General features: G+C 35.9%; 1 protein-coding gene across 1 annotated transcript; it reads right to left on the reverse strand.

Annotated features, from left to right (window-relative positions):
* Window positions 1-1,655: 1,655 nt before the first annotated feature.
* LOC149170630 (uncharacterized) lies at window positions 1,656-25,012 on the reverse strand. Its single transcript, XM_089423953.1, has 8 exons — window positions 24,509-25,012; window positions 5,332-5,511; window positions 4,838-4,936; window positions 4,441-4,551; window positions 3,801-3,929; window positions 3,571-3,708; window positions 3,016-3,396; window positions 1,656-2,884 (listed from the first exon to the last, which is right to left on the reverse strand). Exons 1-8 carry the CDS (start codon window positions 24,995-24,997, stop codon window positions 2,492-2,494), a joined length of 1,920 nt encoding a protein of 639 aa, XP_089280079.1. The 5' UTR covers window positions 24,998-25,012; the 3' UTR covers window positions 1,656-2,491.
* Between the last annotated feature and the right edge of the window lie 263 nt (window positions 25,013-25,275).

The following is a 25,275-nucleotide window of genomic DNA, read 5'->3' on the forward strand; positions in this document are numbered from 1 at the left end:
TAGAATTACATTACATCTCCTTTGTTAGAAGAAGCAAAATACTTAAAATCTATTTTTAATGATTTTTCACTGTCATATCTACAGGGAACGCAATAGTACAGCAGACCAACTTTCTAAAGCGGATCTACAACAAGATCTGGACAGTTGGAGGATAGAGGAAGTTGAATTGGATGAGATCCGTGTGTCGAATCAACCACCATTTTGAGAATCTTGCCACATAGACTCTTGGCTTCAGCCTATGATACTTTCATTACTGTTTAATTGTTTAATTTTTATAGTTTTAAGCAACAACCAAACTTATTATCATGTTAATTCCAGTTCTAGAAAACAACAGTGACATGGTTAAATACATTGTCAAACTGTAAGCTGAACTTGTTCCTGTTTGGGCTGTTTTCCTCTATGAGGAGGCCCGGGAATGGCTCAGGGCTTACTTTTTGTACTTTGGTTTTATCAGTTATCAATTTGTGATGCTCTTTTTTGGGGGACAGTTACTGAACTCTTACCAATATCCTATTTTGGTTGTTTTCCTCATCGAAGAGGGCCGAGATAATGATTTCAGTGATCTTGTTTTAGCAAAAATAAGATGGTAGAGTTAGAAGACACTCAAGCTTACCATTTCAAAACAACTCTATGCTTTGAACAAAGTCATAGAGTTTACTGAATGCTTAAATGCATATACTATGTACCTTAATAAAAAGTTCGATTTTTTCTTTGGATAAAAAACAAACACTTAAAAGTACAATAAAATTCACCACTCCATAGAACCGAAAAACATGATTGAGCATGAGTATGATTAAACATGAGCTTGAACAAGAGCAGCAAAGAGTCAACCGAGAGTTTTGTAAACTCAAGTTATCTTGTGAGATGCAAGAGAAAATGCTCACAACAATTTATAGAACAGTACAAAGCAAATTGGTAAGACAAGCAAAGCATCAATTACTTTGAATCTCGAACCAAGTAACATATATTCAACCTCGGCAAAAACATATTCAAAATTGCTTCAAGATAATTTAAAAACAAAACAAAAAACAAAACAAAAAACACTAAAAATATTCAAAGAGAATATTATAAATGATGTACCCCATAATGTGCATTTTAATGTTATCACGGTTAAACAAATCAAAATATTAGAATGTTCACTCCAAAAGTTGAGAATTAAAACAAGTGGAACCTAATGTGTTATATGTTATGTATATTAATGAAAAAAATACTCACAGAAGTGATAATAAAAAAGTAACTTGCCAAAGTGCCAAAAATGTCATTAAAAAATAAATTATAAATGAATAAATTGGAAAATTGCATAATTGAATCAAGAATTTGACTATCGAATTCCATCCCTAATGGCCAAACAAAATATCATTTTCAACCTACCCTTTTTTCCCGAACATGTTTGTTAAGACCAGCACAATCCCATTTTCATCAAATCTTTCCCTTGAGAATTTGTTAAAACCTATAAAGACAAGGTTATAATTTAGGTTGACAATAAGATATTTAAGGTGCATATTTCAGTTATATAACATTAAGACACATCTTATAAAAGCAAAATGTTACAACACTTCACTAATGAGATCATAATAAACCATCGGTTTCGCATGATACTCATGGACATTCGTTATTATAAACATCATGGCTTACGCTTTGTATGTTTCTCATCAGGGTGTTGGTGTTGAATCTGTATGTACACAATTCCACATATCATGTGATAATTGCACTATAGCCATTTAACAAATTCCTCAAAATTCTTAGCACCAAAGCTACGTTGGTATCAAACCATTATACAGCCTGCAGTATAATTGTAAATGAAAAAAAGCAACTCTCATTTGAATTACTTCTTTTTCGACAAGATCTAGGGAATGACAAAGCATCATTTCCGTTCTTCCATCAAAGCGTCTTTTTTGGTTCTGAGATGAAGGGCCTCTCTACTGCAAATAATCCTTAATCCTTCGAATCTAGGGGACAAAATCTGGGGTTTCTCTAAAAGCATAGTTCCACTTTTGAAGCCCGAATGTTTAGAAATTACATGAAAAGGAATCACTATTTACAGCTAAAATGTTTCGACAAGAGACAATATCAAACAAAAATGTCTTATATTCATACAAGTTGATCTACTTGTTTTGGCAAGAACTGGAAAATGATGTAAAATATCCTTCTCCATCCTGCATGTGTTTGCATGCCGTTGACTTGATATAAATTTGTCAAGTTGAGCTCTCTTTCCAATTGTAAGCAGAAAACTTTGCCAAACTGTTCCAAGAGTATTTACTTCTTCGAACCTGTGTATGCAGCACTCATCTGAAAATTCCCTTGAGCTATTGAACAAAGTTCAAGCCCAAAGCATCGAAAGTTAAGCCAAAATGAAAGAATGTTATGATTATCATTTTTAGACAAAATCCTATCCGTCCTCCAGATAGACCATTACAGATCCATCTAATCATCACTTCCCTTCACCAGAACCACGGTTAAGAAATCATGCTGTCTTTTGATTAATGTAATATCAAGAAAGTTTTGTGCCACATATAATGATCCATCCAGATTCAATTCTGCTATTCAGATTCATCTTTTCCATGAGGATGGCCTCATTATTTGCATGGACAACAAAATCATCATCTTGGTAGGTAGAGCTCACAGTTGGATTCCTGCCATAATCAAACTTCAGAGTTCCTACAGAAGTGTCTAATTTATGCCTACCGCCATACTTCTCATTTCTACTTTCTCCAGAGTTAACTGTAGAAGACAAGTCGAAGCTCTCAACAACGCTAGGGTTATGCGTTGACATGTTACACAGGTAGCTACTATCAGGGCTCCAACTACAATTGCTACCATTGCTACTTGTTACAACCCCGGTTCTGCTGTCAAATATGCTCACACTGCCATTGCTTACCACTTCCTGCAATATTTTTGGTATGGAATGCTTAAAGATCTATTAAAATATGAAGAGAAATCATGCAAATTAAAATTTGTAGGGATTGAGAACCTAAAATTAAGGACAATCTTGAAGCTTGGAGCAGGTTAGATTACCTCATCAAGAGTTTTTTTAACTTTCTTATCAGTGATGATGGTTTTTAAATTTTCCATCCCGAACTGTTGGTGGTCATCAGGCTTCGTTTCCCATTGCAACCAGGGAAGCACCACACCATCATTTTCTTCTGATACATGAAGCTGTTGGACAATGTTTAAGCCACTATCATTAAAATCCCTAATATTTGTAATATCTGGCAGTACTCCTTCGTAATCTTTCTTTGCTTCTGTCTTTATGCAATGAGCAGGTGCAAGACGGCGTTCTTCCTCAAAAGATGAAAATTCCGAGTCTTCAAAATTAGATATGTTTATAAACTCATCAAAGTACTTTTGTGCTTCTTCATTCAAGCATTCAGACATATTCTTCCGGTCTGCACTATTCTGGTGAACAGAGTGCAAATGCAATTATTCATTTCCATGCTTCATTGCAACATAAATCCACTTGACTATTCTAACTATTGTTAACAAGATAAGCTAACAAGCACAAACACTTGTACGTGCTAGATATGAAAATTTGCAGAATTTCAAGAGCAACAAAAGTCAAATGGGCATTACTCTTCTTGTTCGAGATGATCTTTTTGTTTTAGATGGCTTTGATTCTGGGAGTAATTCCCCCACTATTCTTGCAAGTTCCTGGCGCCGTTGTTCTTCAGCAGCCAACTTAGCACAGAGATCCCTTGCCCGTTTCTCTGACTGAACATTGGACCATATATGTCACATATATTTGAAGACCATGGCATTTGTTCACTGAGATTGCACTGTTCAAAGAGTGAAAAGAATGGTACCTGCTCCAGCTTAGCAGTATAATCTTTTCTCACGTCAGAAACAACATTAATGACATCAGTAGTATTTGGCATGAGTAACTCGTTAGAATCCTTTCGATTGAGTGCTGAAGGGGTTTTTCTCACAGTGGACTGTTAAAATCAATCACACAAAAATTCAAAATCAGTTATGTTGAGAAAGAAAGACATCGCAAGTCCCTAAGTGAATCTTAATAGGAACCACAAAAATGAAACATGAGAAACAAAATGGTAATAACATTCAAAACTAGCTTATGCTGAGAGTATGTACCACTACATAAGTGCATATTAGACATTGTCAACAGAACTGACATTTGGACCTAAAAATTGTTTAAACAGTGGCTGCCATCTTTGTGATGCTGAAAATTGAAATAGAAAGCTTATACAAACCCTCTGCATTATCCTCAAAGTCACCTAATCCACTCAACGTATTTCAGCACAGTTCAACCTCCACAATAATTTGTTGATGATCACATCGAAATGAGGTATTTGACATAGTTATGTACAAAACCTACTGTGAGCTCTCACTTAAACGCTTGGTTGTATACAAATCACCTGATGTTTGCACTTGGTAAAATGGCACAACAATCAATGTATACTAGACAATTTTCACACTGGAACTTACTTGTTTGATCTCAGACCTAATTTCAGAAACTGCATGCCTTACTTCTGATCGCATAGCTTCATATAAACTGACTGCGTCCATATCTCCTATTGGATGATCACTCCGGAAGGACTGAAAGTCAATTTTTGTCATTTTTATCAGAACTTTCCCAACAAGAGCAGTGTCTTATTGAAAGACGGAACAATTATATATGATGCAAACCTAATGATCAGAACATGGGTTCTTTAACCAGAATTTTAAGAAATATTTATATATGCTTCCGACCCAAAATAACAGACAAAACACAATGCCAGCAAGGTTCAGACAAATGGGTCTGAACCTAGAATATTGATATATATTATATCCTTCTATATAGATATTGTTACTAATATTGATGAGGAGTCAAGAGAGTCGAAACCTTCATCTGAGCATACACTGCTCTTATTGTCTTCTCTTCTCCATTATCGCTAGAACGTGTATCTGCGCCTTCATCATCAGTCAACGCTGATGTATAGCTCTGAAACAAACCCACTGTGTTTAGCCACATCAATCACATTTCTTATGTACATGTCCATTTACAGGAATTTAATAAAATAGCCTAACTTAAGGCTTCACATTTAAATCCAGGAAGCCATTGAAAAAATTGCATTTAGAAACATAGAAACTTTGACAAGAACACAGTCCGATATATAATATGTTGATATCTAAACGTGTCAAAGGATCTGCATAAAACAAGCTTAAGAAAGACTGCAGAAGCTAAAAACTCGTGGAAATGTACATTAAAACTATATCCCAATCTCTAGAATGCATCCAATACAAGAATTTAAAACATATAATACATGCAGAAACCATATCCAAAGGATGAAATTGAAATTCTGCAAAGATTACCTTTCACTTTTAACAAGGACTTACTTGATGACTATCATACGGTCGTGACAGATCCCTTTGACTTGAGCACCTCCTCAACCCTCGTTGAGGCTTGGGCATATCACCTCCTTCTACCTTCTCAGTAACAGACCTCCGACCATTCACAGTTGCAAGGTTATTAAGTCTGTACCGCTCTTTACGTCTGTACACTGAATCCATGTCACTCTGTAATGCAAAAGAAAATAAATAGAGCATACTGAAGTTGGGGATTCAGCCTTCTGAAAACTTTCAAAATACCTTTAGAGAAAAGAGGTGAAAGGAAAACATGCTTAAGAGATACACAGCTGCCAGACATATTTCAACAATATCTAGTAAAAAAGTTTGATGCTATCCATTGCTACTTGGATCTTTTATACAATAATAATATTACTAGAAACAAAATTGGAAAAATTCAATATCTCCAAGATATTTTGGTAATCTTTCAAAACTCCACGACTGATCTTAGAACAACTTTAGTTTCAATATATTGTCAGAAAATGGTAAGACAGGTTTCAAACAGAAGCAGCAGGCGATAAAATGCATATTTGAGAAAAACACTTCAACATATTAGATTCATAAATAATAGCATCTAATGCATTTGACCATTGCATTTAGGACTGAATTCGAATCTTAATTTGTCCAATATAAGGAATATATGGGTAGTTCAGCCTGGCATATGCGGCTGAACTATACTGCATGAATCTACATCCATTATCATTTTTTTCATTATGAGTTGCAACTTGCAGTGCATGCAGATTCCAAATGCATATTTATTATGTATTATCATACTTTGTCATGTGATTTAAGATTTGACTCTTCCCATCCGATGGACGGAAATTTTGATGTATGTTAATATGATCAGACAATATATTTGGATTGGATATGTTATTTTTGAGCTATATTCAATGTTATCATTTTATCTTTCATGTCTAATCTAAATCCAAATGAAAAAAATAATCGTGAAAAACTATAATTTATGTAATTTTCCACATGTCAAATCATTGCCAGGCTGATTAGCGAGTCTTTGCCAAATCCCCAGTCAAGTTTCATTGGTGGACAAAAACAGGTCACAAGCCCAGTGAAGTGTGGTAACTTTGGCTAGTACGGTAATGTTGCACAGGACCAACTCAAAGGAAGCATAAGAAGAAATTTAAAGATCAGTTGTGCTGAATTAACCATTAGGCTACCAAAGAAGTTTATGGATCATTTTAAACACGGACACAACAGTTCAAATATCTCAATGAAGGATGGACCAATTATAGTAGCACCCAAACATTCTTTAACACCAGAAGAGGAAGACTTCATGGCCAAAAAGTCACATATAACGTAACAAAAAGTGGCAAATGAGAAGCCATGCCAGAACTAAGATTATTTTGTCTATACAGTAATATTTAATAATAATATATTTCAATTCAAGTCCCAAATTTTATAAGACATGGAATATATATATAAAAGTACTATATAGTACAACCAATTAAGATATTTTGCTACAAAATGACATATCAAGGATTAAAACTTCAAAACCCTTTGCACACCAAATTGTTGTTTTGTAATGTTTTATGTCCTCCCTGGGTTTATACTTGAGACGGAACCAATAAGTATTAGATCTCAAAAATTAACTATTCTGCACAAAGTCTTGTAATTAAATTGTTTGATCTCCATAAATCCTTCCAAAAGATCAAGCAAACACATGTAGTTTATATAATGAACTCCATGTGTTTGGTCAGTTGGTGATCTATCAGGGTCTCCTTTCCAAAGCTTGTTTGGCCAAAAGTGGCTTTATGATGGTTTTGTCTCTCTTGCTTAAAGCCAAACAATGTTCCAGCAAGTTTCCAGGATGAGGGGCACAGGAATGGGAAGATGCACAAGGAATATTTGTGGGAGCACCCCCTAATTTTAGGGAAATTCAAGGGGGATGTCAAAGTGTGTGTGTGAGTGTGTATTATAAACATGATTCAATTCAAATTCAATAATGAAAAACATTAATTCATACATCATAAACAATTCAATGAAATAGAAATAGTAAAATACTGTATACATTGATTTAAATTCATTATTCATTATTCTAGAACCTAATTAGTACTATGCAAAAATAGTAGATACTAAAGTCTGAAGACTGGAATAATAAATTGAAATTACTCAAACTCAAAAATAATAAAAAGTGACAAGTCAAAGACTTGGTCTCAGGTCATCAGTTTCTAAAGTCAAGACTCAAAAGTAAAAAACTAAAAATGAACAATAGACAATGAACAAATATTATCACAACTGGCCTAGTGATCAAAACGGTCAACCACAAATCTGAGAACCAGTTAAAAAAAAGGACCAAAAAACCAGTCGACCAAAAAATACATAAATATTCAGATTTTGACAAAAAATATGTAAATATCCATGTGCATTCATATGAATCCAAACCATTATACACAAATATGCAAATTTTCTCATATATATAGCAAGAATGAATATAAACAAATTAGCATCGAGTGCAATCCATATTTGAACCAAGAATACATCAACAAAGAGGCTCTAGATAACCTCTATAGTACAGAAAAAAATCATGCTGCAACATGTACCTACATATCATCAAAATCATTGTGTATATTGGGATCCTCATCATCAATATCACCCTCTAAGCATTAAAATAAAATAGAAAAAGCCTACCATGTCAAATCAAGAATTTGCTTGAGTGATAGGTACAATTTTACTAGAGTCATGACAGAGGAGTTTAATAATCAATGCCACCAACATCGAGATACATAGAGGAGTTGGTGCTCTTGATTAAATGTTAGTTCCATACCTTCATGCATGATAGAATCCAATGCAAATGTTGCAATTCCCCTAATATTGAAATCTTGAAAACTGTTAAGTCTACTAGATTTTGGGTGGCATCTAAACTTCTACCTGCTTCATATGAAATCCAATGAGGTTAGAACCACTCTCAAACATCCTGAGTCAATTAATGGTAATGTTAAAAATTTAAGTAAAAGGATAAAAATGAAAGATAAACGAAAATGTCACTTTTAACATTACCATTAATTACATTACATTAGTAGGGCCCTCATTAATTACATTACATTAGTAGGGCCCTAGATTTGAATATTAGGCTTCCCCACTCATAAATTATTATTGTCCAGCAAAATTTGATGGGACACCCAGCCTTTTTTTGGGGAATGCCCACGAGCACCCCTTTTCGGGTAACGCATCCCCCACATTGGGGGAACATTTCCCCCTATGTCTCCCCGAGTTTCCCCAAAATAAAGACATGGGGAAATGTTTCCCTAACCATTCCCCCGTCCCAAGAACATATGAAACGTGGGGAACAAGCACCCCCACCCTAGGGGACACATCCCCATGGAACACCAAAGTCAAAATCAGTGAAGCACAATTTTTGGGAATACCCCTTTGCAAGATTATGTCGGGAACAGGTTCAATCTCAGCTGGCAAGCATTCTGCAGGGTCAATTGCATTGGAGGCAAATTTGTTGGGAGATTCCAGATCTATGATACAGAATTCCTTGCCTAGTATTTGGCACTTTTCAAGAGGTTTCTATTTTTGTATTTCTCCAGAAACTCCACTATAAATATGTTTTTCAAAATTAGGTCAGTTATCAGGCTGCTTTTTGTCAATATTTGCTGCCCAGACTGCAACAGAAAATGTTATTCATACGTTAATGGATCGGGGTATGGAACGAGTAAAAGTTATGATAAGTGGCCCTGGTCGAGGGAGAGATACAGCATTACAAACCATTCGTAGAAGTGGCATACTTGGAGAGTTGATGTATGTATACAACTCTTGGCAAAAGGGGCATTACTGATTAAGGATGCCAAATTGTTAGACCATGTCTCTTATTCTGATTTTATAGCTGTTTTAGTTTCTCTAAGAAAGAGATATGAAGTTCATTGTATACTATTCCATGATCCCTTTATTTTTTGCTGCTGATATAAATATTTTCTGTATGTAGTAAGCGTCTTTTACCAAAAATTAAAAAATTGATCTATTTTTGGGGTAATGTAAGGGCAATTTATGTGTCTTTAGTGCATTTTAAGCATGTTTTGTGGGCAAAGTTTTAGTGTGCTCCATAAGTCACTCTAAAGGAGGGTATATATGTTTGTTTTTTTTCTGTTTTTTTTGTTTGTTTTTGGACCTTTTTTTTCAATCAGGAGAATCGGTAAACCTGGCACCTGCTACCTGTCACCAAGGAGACCTGGGATCAAATCAATGGGACTGCCACTATACTCCTAAGCCTAATGCAACCGCCCACAAGCCTAGTTAGACAAGTAAACCGAGTTTTTAACTTGGGCAAGGCCTTGTATTGGTTGGCAAACACGTTCCAGTGCAGAACATCCACCATTCAACCTAGCTCAATGGGCTAACAAGGCACCCATGTTACCCTTCTCATTAATTGAGCTCAAATGGGACTGCCACTATATTCCTAAGCCTAATGCAACAGCCCATAAGCCTCTTTAGACAAGTAAACATAGATTTTAACTTGGGCAAGGCCTTGTATTGGTTGGCAAACGCCTTCCGGTGCAGAACATCCACCATTCAACCTAGCCCAATGGGCTAAAAAGTATCCATGTTACCCTTCTCATTAATTGAGCTCAAATGACGTTTTCATTTGCAATGTTGTAATAAAAGAAGCATACAGCCAGAAGACCTCTTCTAGCAGTCGTACCCCTTTCATTGATTGTTTTCCAGATATTTGCAATCATGGCATCTAAAAGAGGTTCAGGTGATTACATCCATGTACTATACATTATTGATATCACTAGATGAATATATTGTTGAGATGGCTAAAGCCTTTTTTTTGCCCATCTTTGTCATATCTCATTGCAAAGTTCATGTAAAGTCCCGTGGGAATTTTGCTTCGAGTGGTCTATTGATGGAAAAAGACATCTTAAAGCAAGCAATTATTCTAAGGTCACTTTTCATTACAACAACCCACGCATCCACTAGAAAGAGGTAATGCAATATTTTGCATGGCATTTATAAAATAATTTTCAAACATGTGAAGAGTAATATTGTGTATTTCTTTATATTGAAAATCGACATCATCTTATACCAAGGGAAATAGCTTAAGAGAATTTGCTCAATGAATGGTTCTTTGTAGTTGTATGTTGAAGGTTATACCAAACATTGATGGCTTGCCGACAAATACAGCTATGGTAAGAGAGGCCTTTTCTAGCAAGAGTTAAAAAGAGACATTTGAAATTTTAAAAGAAAAAAAATGAAAAAGTTGGTTAACCTAATATGTGTTAAATAATGACAACAAAGATGTAATTGTAAGTAAATCTGTTTTTACCATTCAATCGTTTTGTAACGAAAAGGAGTTATGTAACGAAGTAAGCCCATATTAATTGGGATTGCCCGAGAGGCTTGTATGATGGAGAATCATCTTTGATTAATAAAAATTTCCAATCCCTTGCCCCGTGGAGGTTTCCTTGATACAGTGTCAAGGTTTTACCACGTAAAATCACTTGTGTTAATGTGTAATTTAGTTTGTCAGTTTTATGCATTTCTTGCCTTGTATGTTTGAATGATTAATGACTCTCGGAATACCAACAATTGGTATCAGAGCAGGAGCAAGTTGTGAGGGTTGTGGCACTGGGAGAGACAAGTCGCACCATGAAAGAATAAGAGGTTTTCTAGTGTGGTCATGGTCGTCTTTCTAAACCAAGGGAAGTAAAGAAGAGGCTATGAGATTAGGACAAGACATACCATTGGGCAGAATTGCCGAAGAAAAGTCTAGTTGTCACCTGCTGGTCACTGAAGTTGTCGCTCGTCAAGCAACCTAACGTAGTCGTTTTTTTTGTTTGAGCCACAATACAAAACCGCTGGAGAGAACGCTAGAGTTTTTTTGAAAGGAAAAACACAGCCATCGGTTGGGTTCTATGTGAAGGCAATTGTTTTTTAAAAGAAAAACACAGCCGTCGATTGGGTTCTATGTGAAGACAATTATTTTTTAAAAGAAAAACACAACGGCCAGCCAGTCCAAGAAAACGTGAATCTAAGAGCCACCACTTTGGTTTTATCTGAGGCTATTGCAGAAGAGGTTGTTGAGTGAGAAAAGACAAAGCCATCGGTGTGAAGAAAGGAATGTTGAAGGAACCTGCGCTGCCAACGAGCAAGATCTTCTTGCCATCCTGAAGAGGAAGAAAGCTCTTGTAAAGAGATGACCCTGGCTGAATTATAAGACATTGATCTATCTTTTCTATCTTTTTGTGAGCTGGTTTCCTAACACGCTTGTTGGAGCTATTCGTTGTAGAGCCGCAAGCAAGAGTGACTACCTGGTGGAAGTTGTTCAAAAAAAAAAAATTGCTTACAAAACCACTGTCAGTTTACTGCCTGGAGCAGAGTCTGATACAAAGCCAAGTCCCAAGTAATTTGTGTTTTTTACAGCAAAATAATTATTGATTGAAAGTAAATTTTTCAGAAATTTTTTGGGCTCAAAAACCAATGAAAATTCTTAGATTTTTTTAATGAAATAAAAGGAGTAGGGTTTCTTTCGCTGAAAAAAGAGAACAATTTTATTTTTTTTTGGAATAGGAAAAGAATTGTGAGAGTTCATGGAAGAAATGGAGTAGGGTTTGTTAAGTAGAGAAAAAATTGGGGTAAGAAGGGAAATCAAATTTAAAAAATAAAAATAAAAACTAGCTGAAAGAAGTGAAACAAATTTTTTTAAACCCTAGTTGAAGGAAGGAAACCATAGTAGGAGGATTTGTAGGAGGAAATGGCAAAAATGATGAATGCAAAGTTTGAGGAGAAGTTCACTAGCAAGAACAATTTCGCATTGTGGAAACTGAAAGTTAGGGACTTGCTAGTGCAACAAGGGTTGCACAGAGCATTAGACGGGGTGAAGAAGAAACCTGTTGGCATGACAAATTTGGACTGGGAGGACTTGGATGCTCGAGCTCTCAATACCACCAAGTTGTGCCTGGCGGATGTTCTCTTCAACATTGCTGAAAAACATCGACATTAGGTTTATTGGGGAAACTAGAAACGTTGTATATGACCAAATCTTTAACAACATAATTTATCTGAAAAGGAAATTGTAATGTCTTCGAATGAAGGAAGGTACAAAAATTGCAAAACATTTAAATGTTTTTAATACACTTATTTGCCAATTGTCAAATGTGGAAGTTAAATTTCAAGGAGAAGACAAAGCTATCACTTTGTTGTGTTCTCTGCCCGAGTCATGGCACCACTTTGTAACCTCTATGAGTTTGAGCACAACTGAGACTTTGGAATTTGATCCAGTTGTGGGAGCTCTGTTAGCTGAAGAAGTAAGGAAGAAGTCCAGTATTGAAACCTCTGCATCAGAAGCCATGATAGCCAAAGGTCAGTCAAAAGGAAAGAGGGGAGAAAGCAAGGGGTTCTTCCAGGTCAAAATCAAAGGGCAAAAAGTGTAAATCCAAATGTTGGTACTGCAACAAAATTGGACACCTCAAGAAAGACTGTTAGAAACGAAAGGAATCTGAAAACCCAATGAAGGAAGCAAATCAAGTTGAATCAGGCATGATTGATGAAGTTTTATCTGCTGAATTGAATATGGTAGATGAGGCTTTACCTGTTTGTAATGTATCTTGAAATTATGATAATTGGTTGTTAGATTTTGGTGCTTCGCATCACATGAGTCCGCAAATAAATTGGTTCACGTCATATGATGCAATGAATGGTAGTTCAGTGTTTATGGGTAATAATGTATCTTGTCAGACTGTTGAGATGGGAAATATCAAAATTAAAATGTATCATGATACAGTTAGGACATTAATTGATGTTAGGCATGTACCTAAATTGAGAAAAATTTTGATTTCTTTGGGAGTGTTGGACTCGGATGGTTACAAGTTTACAGGTCAGAATGGAGTGTTGAAAGTTTCAAAAGGTGCCTTGGTTGTTATGAAGGTAGAAAAGATCGGAAATCTTTACAGACTCAAAGGAAGTACTCAGGTCAGTGAGGCAGCGACTATATCAGAGAAGGCAGAAGAAGGTACTCGCCTATGGCATCAGCAGTTGGGTCACATGAGCAAGAAGGGTCTTCAAGTACTGATGAATCGCAAGTTGCTTCCTGATTTGAAATCCTTGAAGTTGGATTTTTGTAAACATTGTGTATATGGTAAACAATGTAAACAGAAATTTAAAACTGGAAGTCATAATAGTAAAGAAATTTTGGACTATATCCATTCTAATCTTTGGGGACCATCTCCTACTGTATCTTATGGAGGTGCATTATACTTCTTAACATTTATTGATGATTTCTCTCGGAAAGTCTGGGTCTATATGTTGAAAAAGAAAGTTGATGTATTTAATGTTTTTAAACAATTTAAAGCAATGGTGGAAAAGAAAACAGGCAAATCAATTAAATGTTTAAGAACTGACAATGGCGGTGAATTTACTTCTCTAGAATTTGAACAATATTGTAAGGATGAAGGAATTGTTAGACATAAAACTATTGTTTATACTCCTCAGCAAAATGGCGTTGCTGAACGTATGAATCAGACTCTTATGGAAAGAGCCAAAAGCATGATTAGCAATGTTAACCTGCAAAAGGAGTTGTGGGCAGAAGTAATATCTACTGCTTGTTATTTAGTTAACAGATCACCTTCAATTGCCATTAATTGTAAAATTCTTGAAGAAGCTTGATCGGGTCAATCTTGTCATTATTCACATTTAAGGATTTTTGGTTGTGATGCATATGCTCTTATTCCTAAAAATCAGTGCTCAAAATTAGATCCAAAATCAAAATGTTATTTCTTGTTGGGTATGACTATGCAGTGAAAGGATATAGGTTGTGGGATCCTTCTTCACAGAAGATAGTCATTAGTAGAGATGTAATATTTGATGAATCTTCTCTTTTAAAATCAGATGTTGAAAAAAGTTGAACAGGAATAGGTATCGCCAAATCAACAAATTCAGTTGGAGGCTAGACCTTTTTTAGAAAGTTGAAAGGAAGGAGAGACTTCTGAAGGAAAAGGTGAAGGGGATGCAAAGGAAATTGTTCAAGTTCCAAAACCAGTCACTCTAAGAAGCTTTACAAGGGAAAGAAAAACACCCAAAAGGTATGAAGATTATGCTTTAACTTTTACATTGATTACTGAAGATGGGGAACCTTCTTGTTATCAAGAAGCAGTGGATGATGCGAATAGCAAAAAGTGGAAAAAGGCTATGGACGAAGAAATGGATTCCTTAGCCAAGAACAAAACCTGGGATCTTGTAGAACTTCCTGAAGGGAGAAGTGTTGTTGGATGCAAATGGATCTTCAAATTGAAGCAAAATGTTGACAGTAGTATCAAGAGGTATAAGGCGAGGTTCGCTGCAAAAGGGTATTCTCAAGTTGAAGGTATTGACTTTCATGAGATTTTTTCACTGGTCGTAAAACTTGTTTCTATTCGTACTATGTTAGCACTAACTACATTACTTGATCTTGAGTTAGAACAGTTAGATGTTAAAACAACCTTTCTTCATGGTGATTTGAATGAAGAGATTTATATGGAACAACCAGAAGGTTTTGTACAAGGTCGCAGCAGAAGATTAGTTTGCAAGCTCAAAAAATCATTGTATGGCCTGAGGCAGTCTCCCAGGCAATGGTACAAGAAGTTTGACTCCTTCATGGTGAGCTAGAACTTTACTAGAAGTGAGTATGATCATTGTGTATACTTCAAGAGTTTCAGTGGCATATCCATTATCTTGGTTTTGTATGTTGACGATATACTTATTGCAAGCAAAAGCATGGAACAGATCAACAATTTAAAGGCTCAACTCTCTAGAACGTTTGATATGAAGGATCTTGGAGCAGCAAAAACATATCTTGGGCATGGAGATACACAGAGACAAAGAGAATGGAAAGCTTTGGTTATCACAGCAAAAGTATGTGGAAAGAGTACTTGAAAAGTTCGGTATCAACAATGTGAAACCTGTTAATGTTCCATTAGCTTCCCATTTTAAACTTTATTTGGTTTTGAGTCCTAGAATTGATGAAGAAAAGAAGTATATGTCTTGTGTACCATATGCAATTGCGGTAGGCAATTTGATGTATGCAATGGCATCTACACGGCGTAACATTTCACATGCAGTTGGAGTTGTCAGCAGGTTCATGGAAAATCCAGGAGAAGAACACTGGCGAGCTGTGAAATGGGTGCTTCAGTATTTGAGAAGCACAAGTGACCATTGCATCATCTTTAATGGTAGTGAAGGATCAGTCTGCGGATATGTAGATGTTGATTATGCAGGTGATTTGGACAAAAGGAGATCTACTACAAGTTATGTCTGTACTCTTGCAAGTATAGCACTTCGCTGGATGTCAAAATTTCAAGAAACAATTTCTTTGTCCACTACTGAAGCAAAGTATATAGTTGCTTCAGATGCCACGAAATAAGCAATCTAGTTGAAAGGTCTACTTGATGAGATTGGAAGGACACAGGAGAAAGTGAATGTATTCTGTGACAGTCAGAGTGTTATTCATTTGGCTAGAAATCCAGCTTATCACAGCAAGACCAAGCACATTGATGTCAGGTACCATTTTGTGAGACATGTGATCAATGGTGACAAAGTAGCTCTCAAGAAGGTCAATACACGGGAGAATCGTGCAGACATATTCACAAAGCCAGTTATAGTAGAGAAACTTTAATGGTGTTTGCCTTCTCTTGGCTTGCAGAAAAGATGATGAATGGACATGAGCAAGGGATTAGGAAAATTGTTATCAAGGCGGAGATTGTTGGATAATGACAACAAAGTAATGTAGGTAAATTTGTTTTTACCATTCAATCAATTTTGTAACGAAAAGGAGTTATGTAACGAAGTAATCCCATATTAATTGGGATTGCCCAAGAGGCTTGTATGATGGAGAATCATCTTTGATTAATAAAGATTTCTAATCCCTTGCCCCATGGAGGTTTCCTTGATACAATGTCAAGGTTTTACCATGTAAAATCACTTGTGTTAATGTGTAATTCAGTTTGTCAATTTTATGCATTTCTTGCCTTCTATGTTTGAATGATTAATGACTCTCGAAATACCAACAATATGATGTATCTTTTGCAAAAGAGTATACAAAAGGTGGATGGCTCAAGGGAAAATGCCTCCATGCAATTGAATGGGGTACTAACACTTTTGTACCACATTCAATTTTTCTATTGAGAATCTTCTTTTTACATTGACAATTATGCACATATGCAAATAGCAAAGGAAAAGCCCTACAAGTTTCGACAATTTTAATGAAGACCAGTTAAGTCTTCTATTTGTATTTGGGCAAACATCATTGTCATTGCAAAGAGGATACCACAATGAAATCAATTTTTTTCTCATTGTCACAAACCCTCCCTAAAATCAAAATAAGTTGCTTTAAGAACACTTGTACTTGTCTGTGATGGTGAATGATTTTCTTTTGCATGATTGAATGATGTTGCTTTGTGTCTACTTTTTATGACACACATTTAATTTGGCAAACAAGCCGACACACTAAGTGGCAAATTGTAAACCCATCAAGAACAAACACTTCTTTGACTCAAAATGCTTGAAATAATTGAATTGTAAAATGTTGAAGAAGAATAAGACATTGAACTATACAAAGGAGGAACAGCATGAAACCCTTTCAAAATTCAATTGTACAAATTGTCATAAAGACTTGCCTAAAAATGAATAAGGAGGTCATTTTCAAAACCACTATAATCACACTTTAGGGTACATGACCAACAGTACCCACCATCCTAAGGTAGGCAATCCAAGCAGCCAAGTGTGACATATGTGAGTGGGTGCAAGTGAGCATGACCCAAACACAAAGGAAAATTCAAGCAAGTGAGATAACTACAAATCTCAAATGGGTAAAGGAGGAAAGCATTTGCAAAATGTCATTCTAGTAAGCAAAGACCTACAAAACTCCTTAAATACATTGGATAATGGGGTCATTGATCTTCCTAAACAAATCGATCTAAATGATAGATTGATTGAAGCACTTCAACTAAAATTAATTGAAAAAGAGTAACAAATTGAGAACATGGTTAATGCAACTTGGGACACAATTTACCTAATCCAAATCGTCGACATTATTTGCGACACAAATGACCTAATAGTTGATACAAATACATCAAATGATATGGTTCATAATTCCTTAACTACCTCATGAGATGGAATTATTCATTAATAGTAATGTGATGAAGGTAAGTTTTGTCAAAGATAAGTCACAAACATAAGCATGAAGTGAATCTAACTAGAACCCAAAATCTACAAGGTTTAAGGAGAGATTCAATAGCACATATGGAAGGTTTTCATATTGTATAAGACATGCCAATAAATGACAAGAAGTTTTACAAATATAAATTCAATGAGCTATTTGGAACATCACTCCATTAAGTTACCCCAAGGGTTAGCTCAATCAATTAAACCTTTTTTCCAAGACATGTTGATAGGGAGGCCATAGGTCACAAAGTTCGAATCCAATCAAGTCCAATGGGTTACCAGCCATTACAATCACTAGCAATTAAGTTGCCTCCATTAAAATATTCCAAGGACAAGGGGGGATCCCATAAAATTTTCCTTGGAGAAAAAATGTCATTCGATTATGTCCATTACACTAGGGAAAATATGATTATCTATCATTTTTACTCATGCCAATATGAAGCAAACTTATGAAGCAAATTATTCAACTTGCACTCTTCCATCTGGACCTATTTTGTCATTCAAATATCCCATAGGGTTTACCTATGCAACCTTCCATCTTCTATAAGAAATCATCCTACCTCTATTGAAAAACACCAAAACGTACTTTGAGCTATGGGTGAAAGTTGTTCTAGATATGTGTCTATCTTAGTTATCTTACGGATTGTGTCACAATATGAGCTCCTCTTCCTGATCCATTAGAAAATCCCTACTCTTTGATCCACTAAACTATTCAAATCCAATTTTCATTGTAGCCCTTTAAAGCATGATTTTGGAAACACTTGCAATAAAAAATCCAAATTTCACTCCTCATAACAAAGTAAAGCATTTAGTTTACAACTAATGAGATTTTTTTAGCCAAAAAACTTAAAAAATTAATATTACAAAAAAATTTTGCAATGTTGACAATGATAATACATATACTTCATGTCCAACGGATTTAAGCAAAAAGAGATAGTTCCCTTCCTGTCGAATACAAAATTTACATGTCTTCGGGAAAAAAAAACAATTATTGTTGCAACTTAAAAAATTATAGAACACTCCTATTATACTAGTACTTTTTCCTAGAGATAGAAAAGGATACCAATAGCTTTAAAAAAAAACATAATACTTAATGGAACACGTGACGATTGTCAACCACATCGAAGCCGGCATTTTATGGTACCAATCTCAATATCTTCAACTAGTTGGTGCATAATTTGTTATTCCATTGACTCTCAATGGGGTGAACGGGGTGATCTAACTTTCTTTGGTTTCAAGTTGTTGACTAGGCTCCCTTACTCAAATTTAAACCATGTTTCTCAACACGCTATATTCCAACTATAAAGTAGCTATCTCTTACTTTTGTTGTACCATTGTTCCCACAATTGTTACAAATTGAGAAACAACTTGATGCTCATTACCATATACCTTTGCAGTAACTAAGAAGAGGGAGGACCTATTACACTGAATTCGCTCCTCGTGATTTAGCGACACCCTTCTTAGCGACACCCTTCTTACTTCTTACAACTCCTTGTAATCCATTAGAACATTGCAAAGACCAAAAGGCTCTGCCCATGGTCACAAACCTCACTACCTAGGAAGAAAAGCACCAAAAAACAAAAATAAACCACTCCATATTGGCAACTACCAAATACAAATTACATGTGCGGTTGTAATCCTCATCTCCTCCCATTGGTCTCTCTTCTCATTTCATCACATGCTTTTTAAACATATTGTAAATTGTAATATTCTTGAGATAATTTTTTATGATACTCCAACATACTCTAAAAAAAATCTATTGTGAATCCATCAAGGCCAAGAATTTTATTAAATGTGAGACTCCAAATTGCTCTATGAATTTCATCCTCAAAGAAAGCTTCCATCAAATCTTCACTCTTAGCTACAAAAATATCTAATCAAATATTTTCCAACATGGCCAGTATTACTACCAGATCTACCCCCTCATTTTCAGTATATAGATCCTCAAAATGTACCCTTGCCACCTCCTTTATCTCTGTAAAGTTTTTTATGGTCGATCCATCATCCATACAAATTTCTCTTACATTGTTTTTTTGCTTTCCTAAGAAAGAAAGTAGTGTTTTTATCCCCATATTTAAGCATTAATTACAAGATTTAAGTCTCAATGTTTCCTCTTCCAATCTAAGAGTTTGGTAGAACTTTTGAAATGCCGTATTCTCGTCTTTTAATGCTTACTAGTTATATGTTCAAATTCCATTTTATCATGTAGCAAGATCATATGCGATTTGATTTCCTATTTACACAATCTTGAGTGTAATCTTTCTTGCCCCATTCTTAAAGAGCAATTTTAACAACTTTCAATTTTTGCTCCCAACTGAGGACAAGTGAACCAAAAACCCATTTAATCCATTCATCTACAATTATTCCAATAGTTGCTTCATCTTGAAGACAGAGAGGATTAAAGAAAAAAGGATTGGGGCCATAATCTAGAGACTCAAGAATCTCTATAAAGCAATAGGCTTATGATTAGAGGTTATCCATGGAAGAATTTTGGCAATGATAGTGGAGTTGCTTAAAAGAAACTCTCTTTGCCACAAAAAAAGGTCAAGGTGTGCTGAAATATGTCTTAGTATTATGTCCACCAAATAACAATCAAATATTAAGTCTTCCATCCTTTCCCAAAAAGGACCTCTTACTATGCTACCTCCTCTTTTTACTTTTTCACTTAGAACTACATTGAAGTCAACTGCAATTGTGTTGTTTTAGTGATTTGAATATTCGATAAGGCTAAAAGTGATGCCCGATATCCCTCCTTTTCTTTGCAGACTATTGACATATATACATTAATTATGTTTAGCCTTTGCCCCAACTATCAAAGAATGAAACCCATCAAGATCCAATGTTGTGTTTGATGAGAAAAACCCAATAGTAGGACAAGGTTGTTCCAAAGTGTGCAAATGCCTCCTGACGCACCCCTCAAGTTGACTACTGTTCCTTCACAATATTTCCATTGTTGTTTGCATATTTTCACTGCTTCCATCACCTCTTATTTAGTCTCCTAAAGGAAGAGGATATTCAGTTTTAATGTCTTTATTAGATCTCTTATTGATTCTACTTTAAACCAACTAACCATACCTCTAAAATTCCAAGAGATTATGTTCATTATTTACCCCAAGATTCTTGTCCACCACCTTGAGAGGGTGTCAAAATTCCAAAGTTTTTAATTGTTCTTGTCCCTTTCGTAATGATATTTCTATTGTCGTTCAAGTACCCAATAGTTTCTCCTTGTTTGCTATCTCCTGTCCCTTTTCCTTAGCAAGTTTTCTACCTAACTTCCTAGGCATACTCTCTGCCTTTTCATATTCATCCTTATCCTTATCCTTTGTTTGTTATTGAGCCTAGTGTGAAGATTTTCAATGAATATTACATCTTCTCAAGGGGGTGATCAATTTATTCTAATGATTTGATAAGTTGCCTTCATAGCCAAGATAAGGCTAAGTTACATAACTTTCCATCCCATAAGTTGTATTAGGTGGAGCTTTTGAAATATGTCGAGATGCAAGTATAATTTCTAAGAAGGGGATGGGATCTTCTTGAGTTAATATTTCATATCTATCTGCTTGGGAGTTTGATCTTTGCTCCCTTAAGATATATTGAAAATTCAACTCCATGCATTTTCTTCACTACGTGTGATCTGGATTGGATCATTATATTGTTTGTCATCCATCTCGATGCATTTGGAGAAAAAATGGAGGAATCAGCTGACCGGACCGTTTTTACCGACGGGACCCAGTTTGGCGAAATGGGGTCTAAAACCTTCCGAGATCATTTTGAGACATCAAATGACATTTTTTGGAGGTAAAACTTTGTCGCTTTAGCGCCACACCATTCATGTTATTCTACACACAAAAATCTTTCCAATGATGCAAGAAGCGCGTCAATCGAAGTTCGTATGCAAAAGTTATGCCACTCAAAAGTTGACCTTCCTTTTTTCACACCTATATAGTTTGGAAGGATGTCGTGTTAGCCCCCATTATTCATGGAAAAGGGGCCAACAACATGATTATGATGTAAAAGACTCTAGAAGAATTTATATTGTAACCCTAGTTAAGAGTTGATGTAATAAAAATTAACCACTAGTAGGCAATCGAGCTATGTTATAACCAAGCCACTAGGAGGAAGAGGCATTCCATTCTTTCAAGAGCATTTTGTTCCATAATTGAGCAAAGATAGCCAAGAGAGATAGGAGGTAGAGCACACAAAGAGGATTTGTGCATTGTAGTGGCCCACAGACCATAGACATTACTTCTTTGTACCTGCAACCATATTTCCAAACAGAGAAAGAGAGCGAAGCGGCCTCACCTTCCAGCAGGGTTTCTCCCAAAAGGGATTTCCCAGAGAGCATATCTTGTGTCTTATGTGTGTGTGTGAGCTTGTTTAGTCGTTCTCTACTTTTCTGCATAATTTCCATTGGCGTGCATGCACTAATTACAATTAAATCTATAGATCTTAAAATTTAATAAAACTATAATAGCGTAGAAATTCCGCATTTTAATATTTTATTATAAGGTCTATTGTGACAAATTGTCCAGTGGAATATCCACGGCAATTTACAGATCAACCTGTTTGGAACTTGAGGGGGTAAATATTCCTAAGATTATTGAGAATGTTTTGGAGATCAATGGGACTACAACATGCTTTGCACCCATTTTATTTTAATTGTCTACCATTGCTCCTCATTGTCTTAAACCAATTAAGTGACTTGTGGGCTTTATTTGCAATCCTTCGCAAAAATATTCATGGAAATACATGCATTTAAAGGGCAATTACTAATAGTCCAACAAATAAATATGCTTCAAGAAGACCCTTTTCTATATCTTCCTCCACACAAATACGAGCAAAATCAAACCTGTCATCCTTTGGTTCCACTTTGTCAATAAATCTACCCTAAGTGTTGCCAATGATGCACATAATGTCTTCATTCCAACAATGTACGGTAAGATGCAACAATCGAACCGAAACCAAGACAGTTGAGAGATTGTCATGTCCAAGGTTGAAGTCTATTGTCCACATGTTCAAATGCATTCCTCTTGTGCCAAATAAATAAGGCCCATTCTTGAAGATGAGATAATTGTCCTCTTTAGATTCAAATAGGCATGAAACCCTCTTCCACAAAAATAATCGTGAGCTTGCCTTTGATACGTCCTTCCCAATTCCTTTTTACCCAAATTGCCATAGATCTAGGTGATGGCCAAATGCTAGTAAATTGGCCAATTCACCTATGATTTGGAAAAAGCTGCAAAGCAAGCACCATATGACATGAAGAAAATGCTATTAAAAAAACTTCAGATGTCAAATCCATGACCAAAGCTGTGTTGCTCACCTGGTTGTTCATGGAAGGTTCAAATCATGATTTTTTGAGCACTTAAAATGAAACACATAATCCTAACCATAAAAACCACACATATTTGGATCTTAAGAAACCATGGCATCTTAATTATATGTATTACCAGCAAATAAATTTTCCCATTAGATCCTCACTTCATCTCCAACTCTAACTAGATGTCACAAATATAACCTTTGCAACTTACAATTACAAGCCAATATTTAATCATCAAACTCAGTGTTTAATAACCTTTGCAACTTACAATTACAAGCCAATATTTATTCATCAAACTCAGTGTTTAATAACCTTTGCAACTTACAATTACAAGCCAATATTTAATCATCAAACTCAGTGTTTAATAAAAGATGAGAATACAATATCACACCCTTGCAGGAAATTTAAATGCATTCCCATAGTCAATCAACAGCTGTGGTGATTTCATGGATAAATTTAGAGCCCATGGAACATAATTGGTTTATTCAGTGTGATAAAATTTGTGGATTAATCACCAAGCAAATTTCAGGAAGAGAAATCATCTCGAAAAAAAAAACAATTACAAATTGGCCGGCCGAAAATTCGCCAAGATTTTAAAAAATCACCAAGTTTTAAGAAAATCCCAAGTAATATTGGCAGTGGAGCGTTTTTCAGAAGAAAACTCTGCCCTCAATTTTTTATTTTTCACTTGCTGCTCTCTGTGAGAATTATGCAGTTTCTGCCCTCACTTGATTATACGTGTACTTTTTTTTGTTACGTTGATCATCGTCAATTTTTTTACTTTTACTGGTTTTTCAGCCCATGGACAAGTTAGATATTTGCAACACTTGTTCTTTTTATTTTTCTCTGGCAAGGCTCCGGGTTCATGGCTCAATCATTCTCATTGTGAAATCGGAGGCCCATTGCAAACAGGCTTCATCCGAATCTTGAAATCCTCAATCTATCTGTTTATGATTTCACTCATAGCGCTCTCAATGACACATGACACTCTACAAATCACCAATCCGAAAAAAACAGAACAACAATAACAATAAAAAGTTTTGCATGGTGCAGAATTTTAGCCACAAGCAGCAAGATATTCATTACAGATTTTGCCAAAATGATAAGAATGTGACATTAAATCCCATTGGGTTACCAAAAAACTCTGTAATGATGATACCCAGTTCAAGAAAATGCATGTGATTCCCATCTTTTATGATTATCCCATAACTGAAGAGTATACCTATTCATCTGATAGCATGCGAAAGACCTAAAATTTATTGAGAATTTCATGGAAAATTTAAAAGATACATATTTACTTTGAAAATGTAAATCTTTTTTGGTAAATCATAATATTCGATGCTATTTTTGTAAAAATATTCAAAGATTTTGTACAGGTAAGAAAAAATTGATTTGTTGAGTAAAATATTTTATATGGGTGAATAGTTTAAAAATGATTGGTGGATCACTTTGTGAGACTACTTAAATTTGAAATTATCGTGATGATGATTTTTAGAGTAAGTAAAATTTGTATAAAAAACTGTGGGAATTATTATGAGAAAACATTGAAATTGAATCTTCTAATTTAAATTTAACACAATAAAACCCAACTAAAAAAATTTAGGCCTAAAATTTTTTTTACCATTAAGATTCAGCTCCAGGAATCAATAAACTTGAATCTACACATCAAAACCAGAGAAAAGGCTGATGCCCTACCTCGGAGTCACTGTACTGGTATCGAGCAACAGACACAGAGCGCTCCCTCCTGGGTCCATTCTCGTGGAGTGGAACCGTCTGCCTGGGCGCAGCAGAGCGACCTCTTCTCTGCACTATTTCCGTCTCAGAGGGGCTCTCGGTGGTGCTGCCTGTATGAGAACGGTCAACAGGGCGCCCTCGTCCCCTTCGGCCTTCCGCAGTGGTCACATGGGGGCCGGTGTTCACGCAGCGCCCCGGATTGAACTCTCGGTTAGGGCTGGCGTTGCGAGAGGTGGGGGACTTTACCTTGTTGGTGTTCTGGAGATCAATCTGGCGAAGCACAGAGGTGGAGATCTCTGGGTAATAGCGGGGATAATGGCTTAAGCTCCTCGACCTCCTGTGACCGCCCACTGCTCTGGAAGAAGGGGCTGAGCTATTGTTGTTGCTGTTATTCTCCTGGGAGCCGATTTGGGTTCGCTTTGTCCTTGATTTGAATGCCGGAGTCGCCATGACTGGAGACCAAATGCAGAGAAATATTATGTGCAGTAATGACTGTTTTTAGCCATGAATTTCGTAGGGAATTAGGTGATCTCGAGCGTCTCAGGGCTCAGGAAATTTGTGGGAAAAGTACCAAATTTGTATGGCGGAACTGCAGTAAATGTGACGAGATGGGAGCCGAAGGAATTGGGAGTTTAAGAAACTGGATCCGGAGGCCTGGTCATGGGAGTCTATCAAGAGCAATGCAAGGGACAACGAGCAGTGACAAGAAGCATTAAATAGATGAATTG

This window comes from Pinus tabuliformis, chromosome 4_2 (assembly GCF_031772625.1).
Source record: "Pinus tabuliformis cultivar Carrire ecotype Pingquan chromosome 4_2, CPIR1, whole genome shotgun sequence".
Taxonomy (NCBI): Eukaryota; Viridiplantae; Streptophyta; class Pinopsida; order Pinales; family Pinaceae; genus Pinus; species Pinus tabuliformis.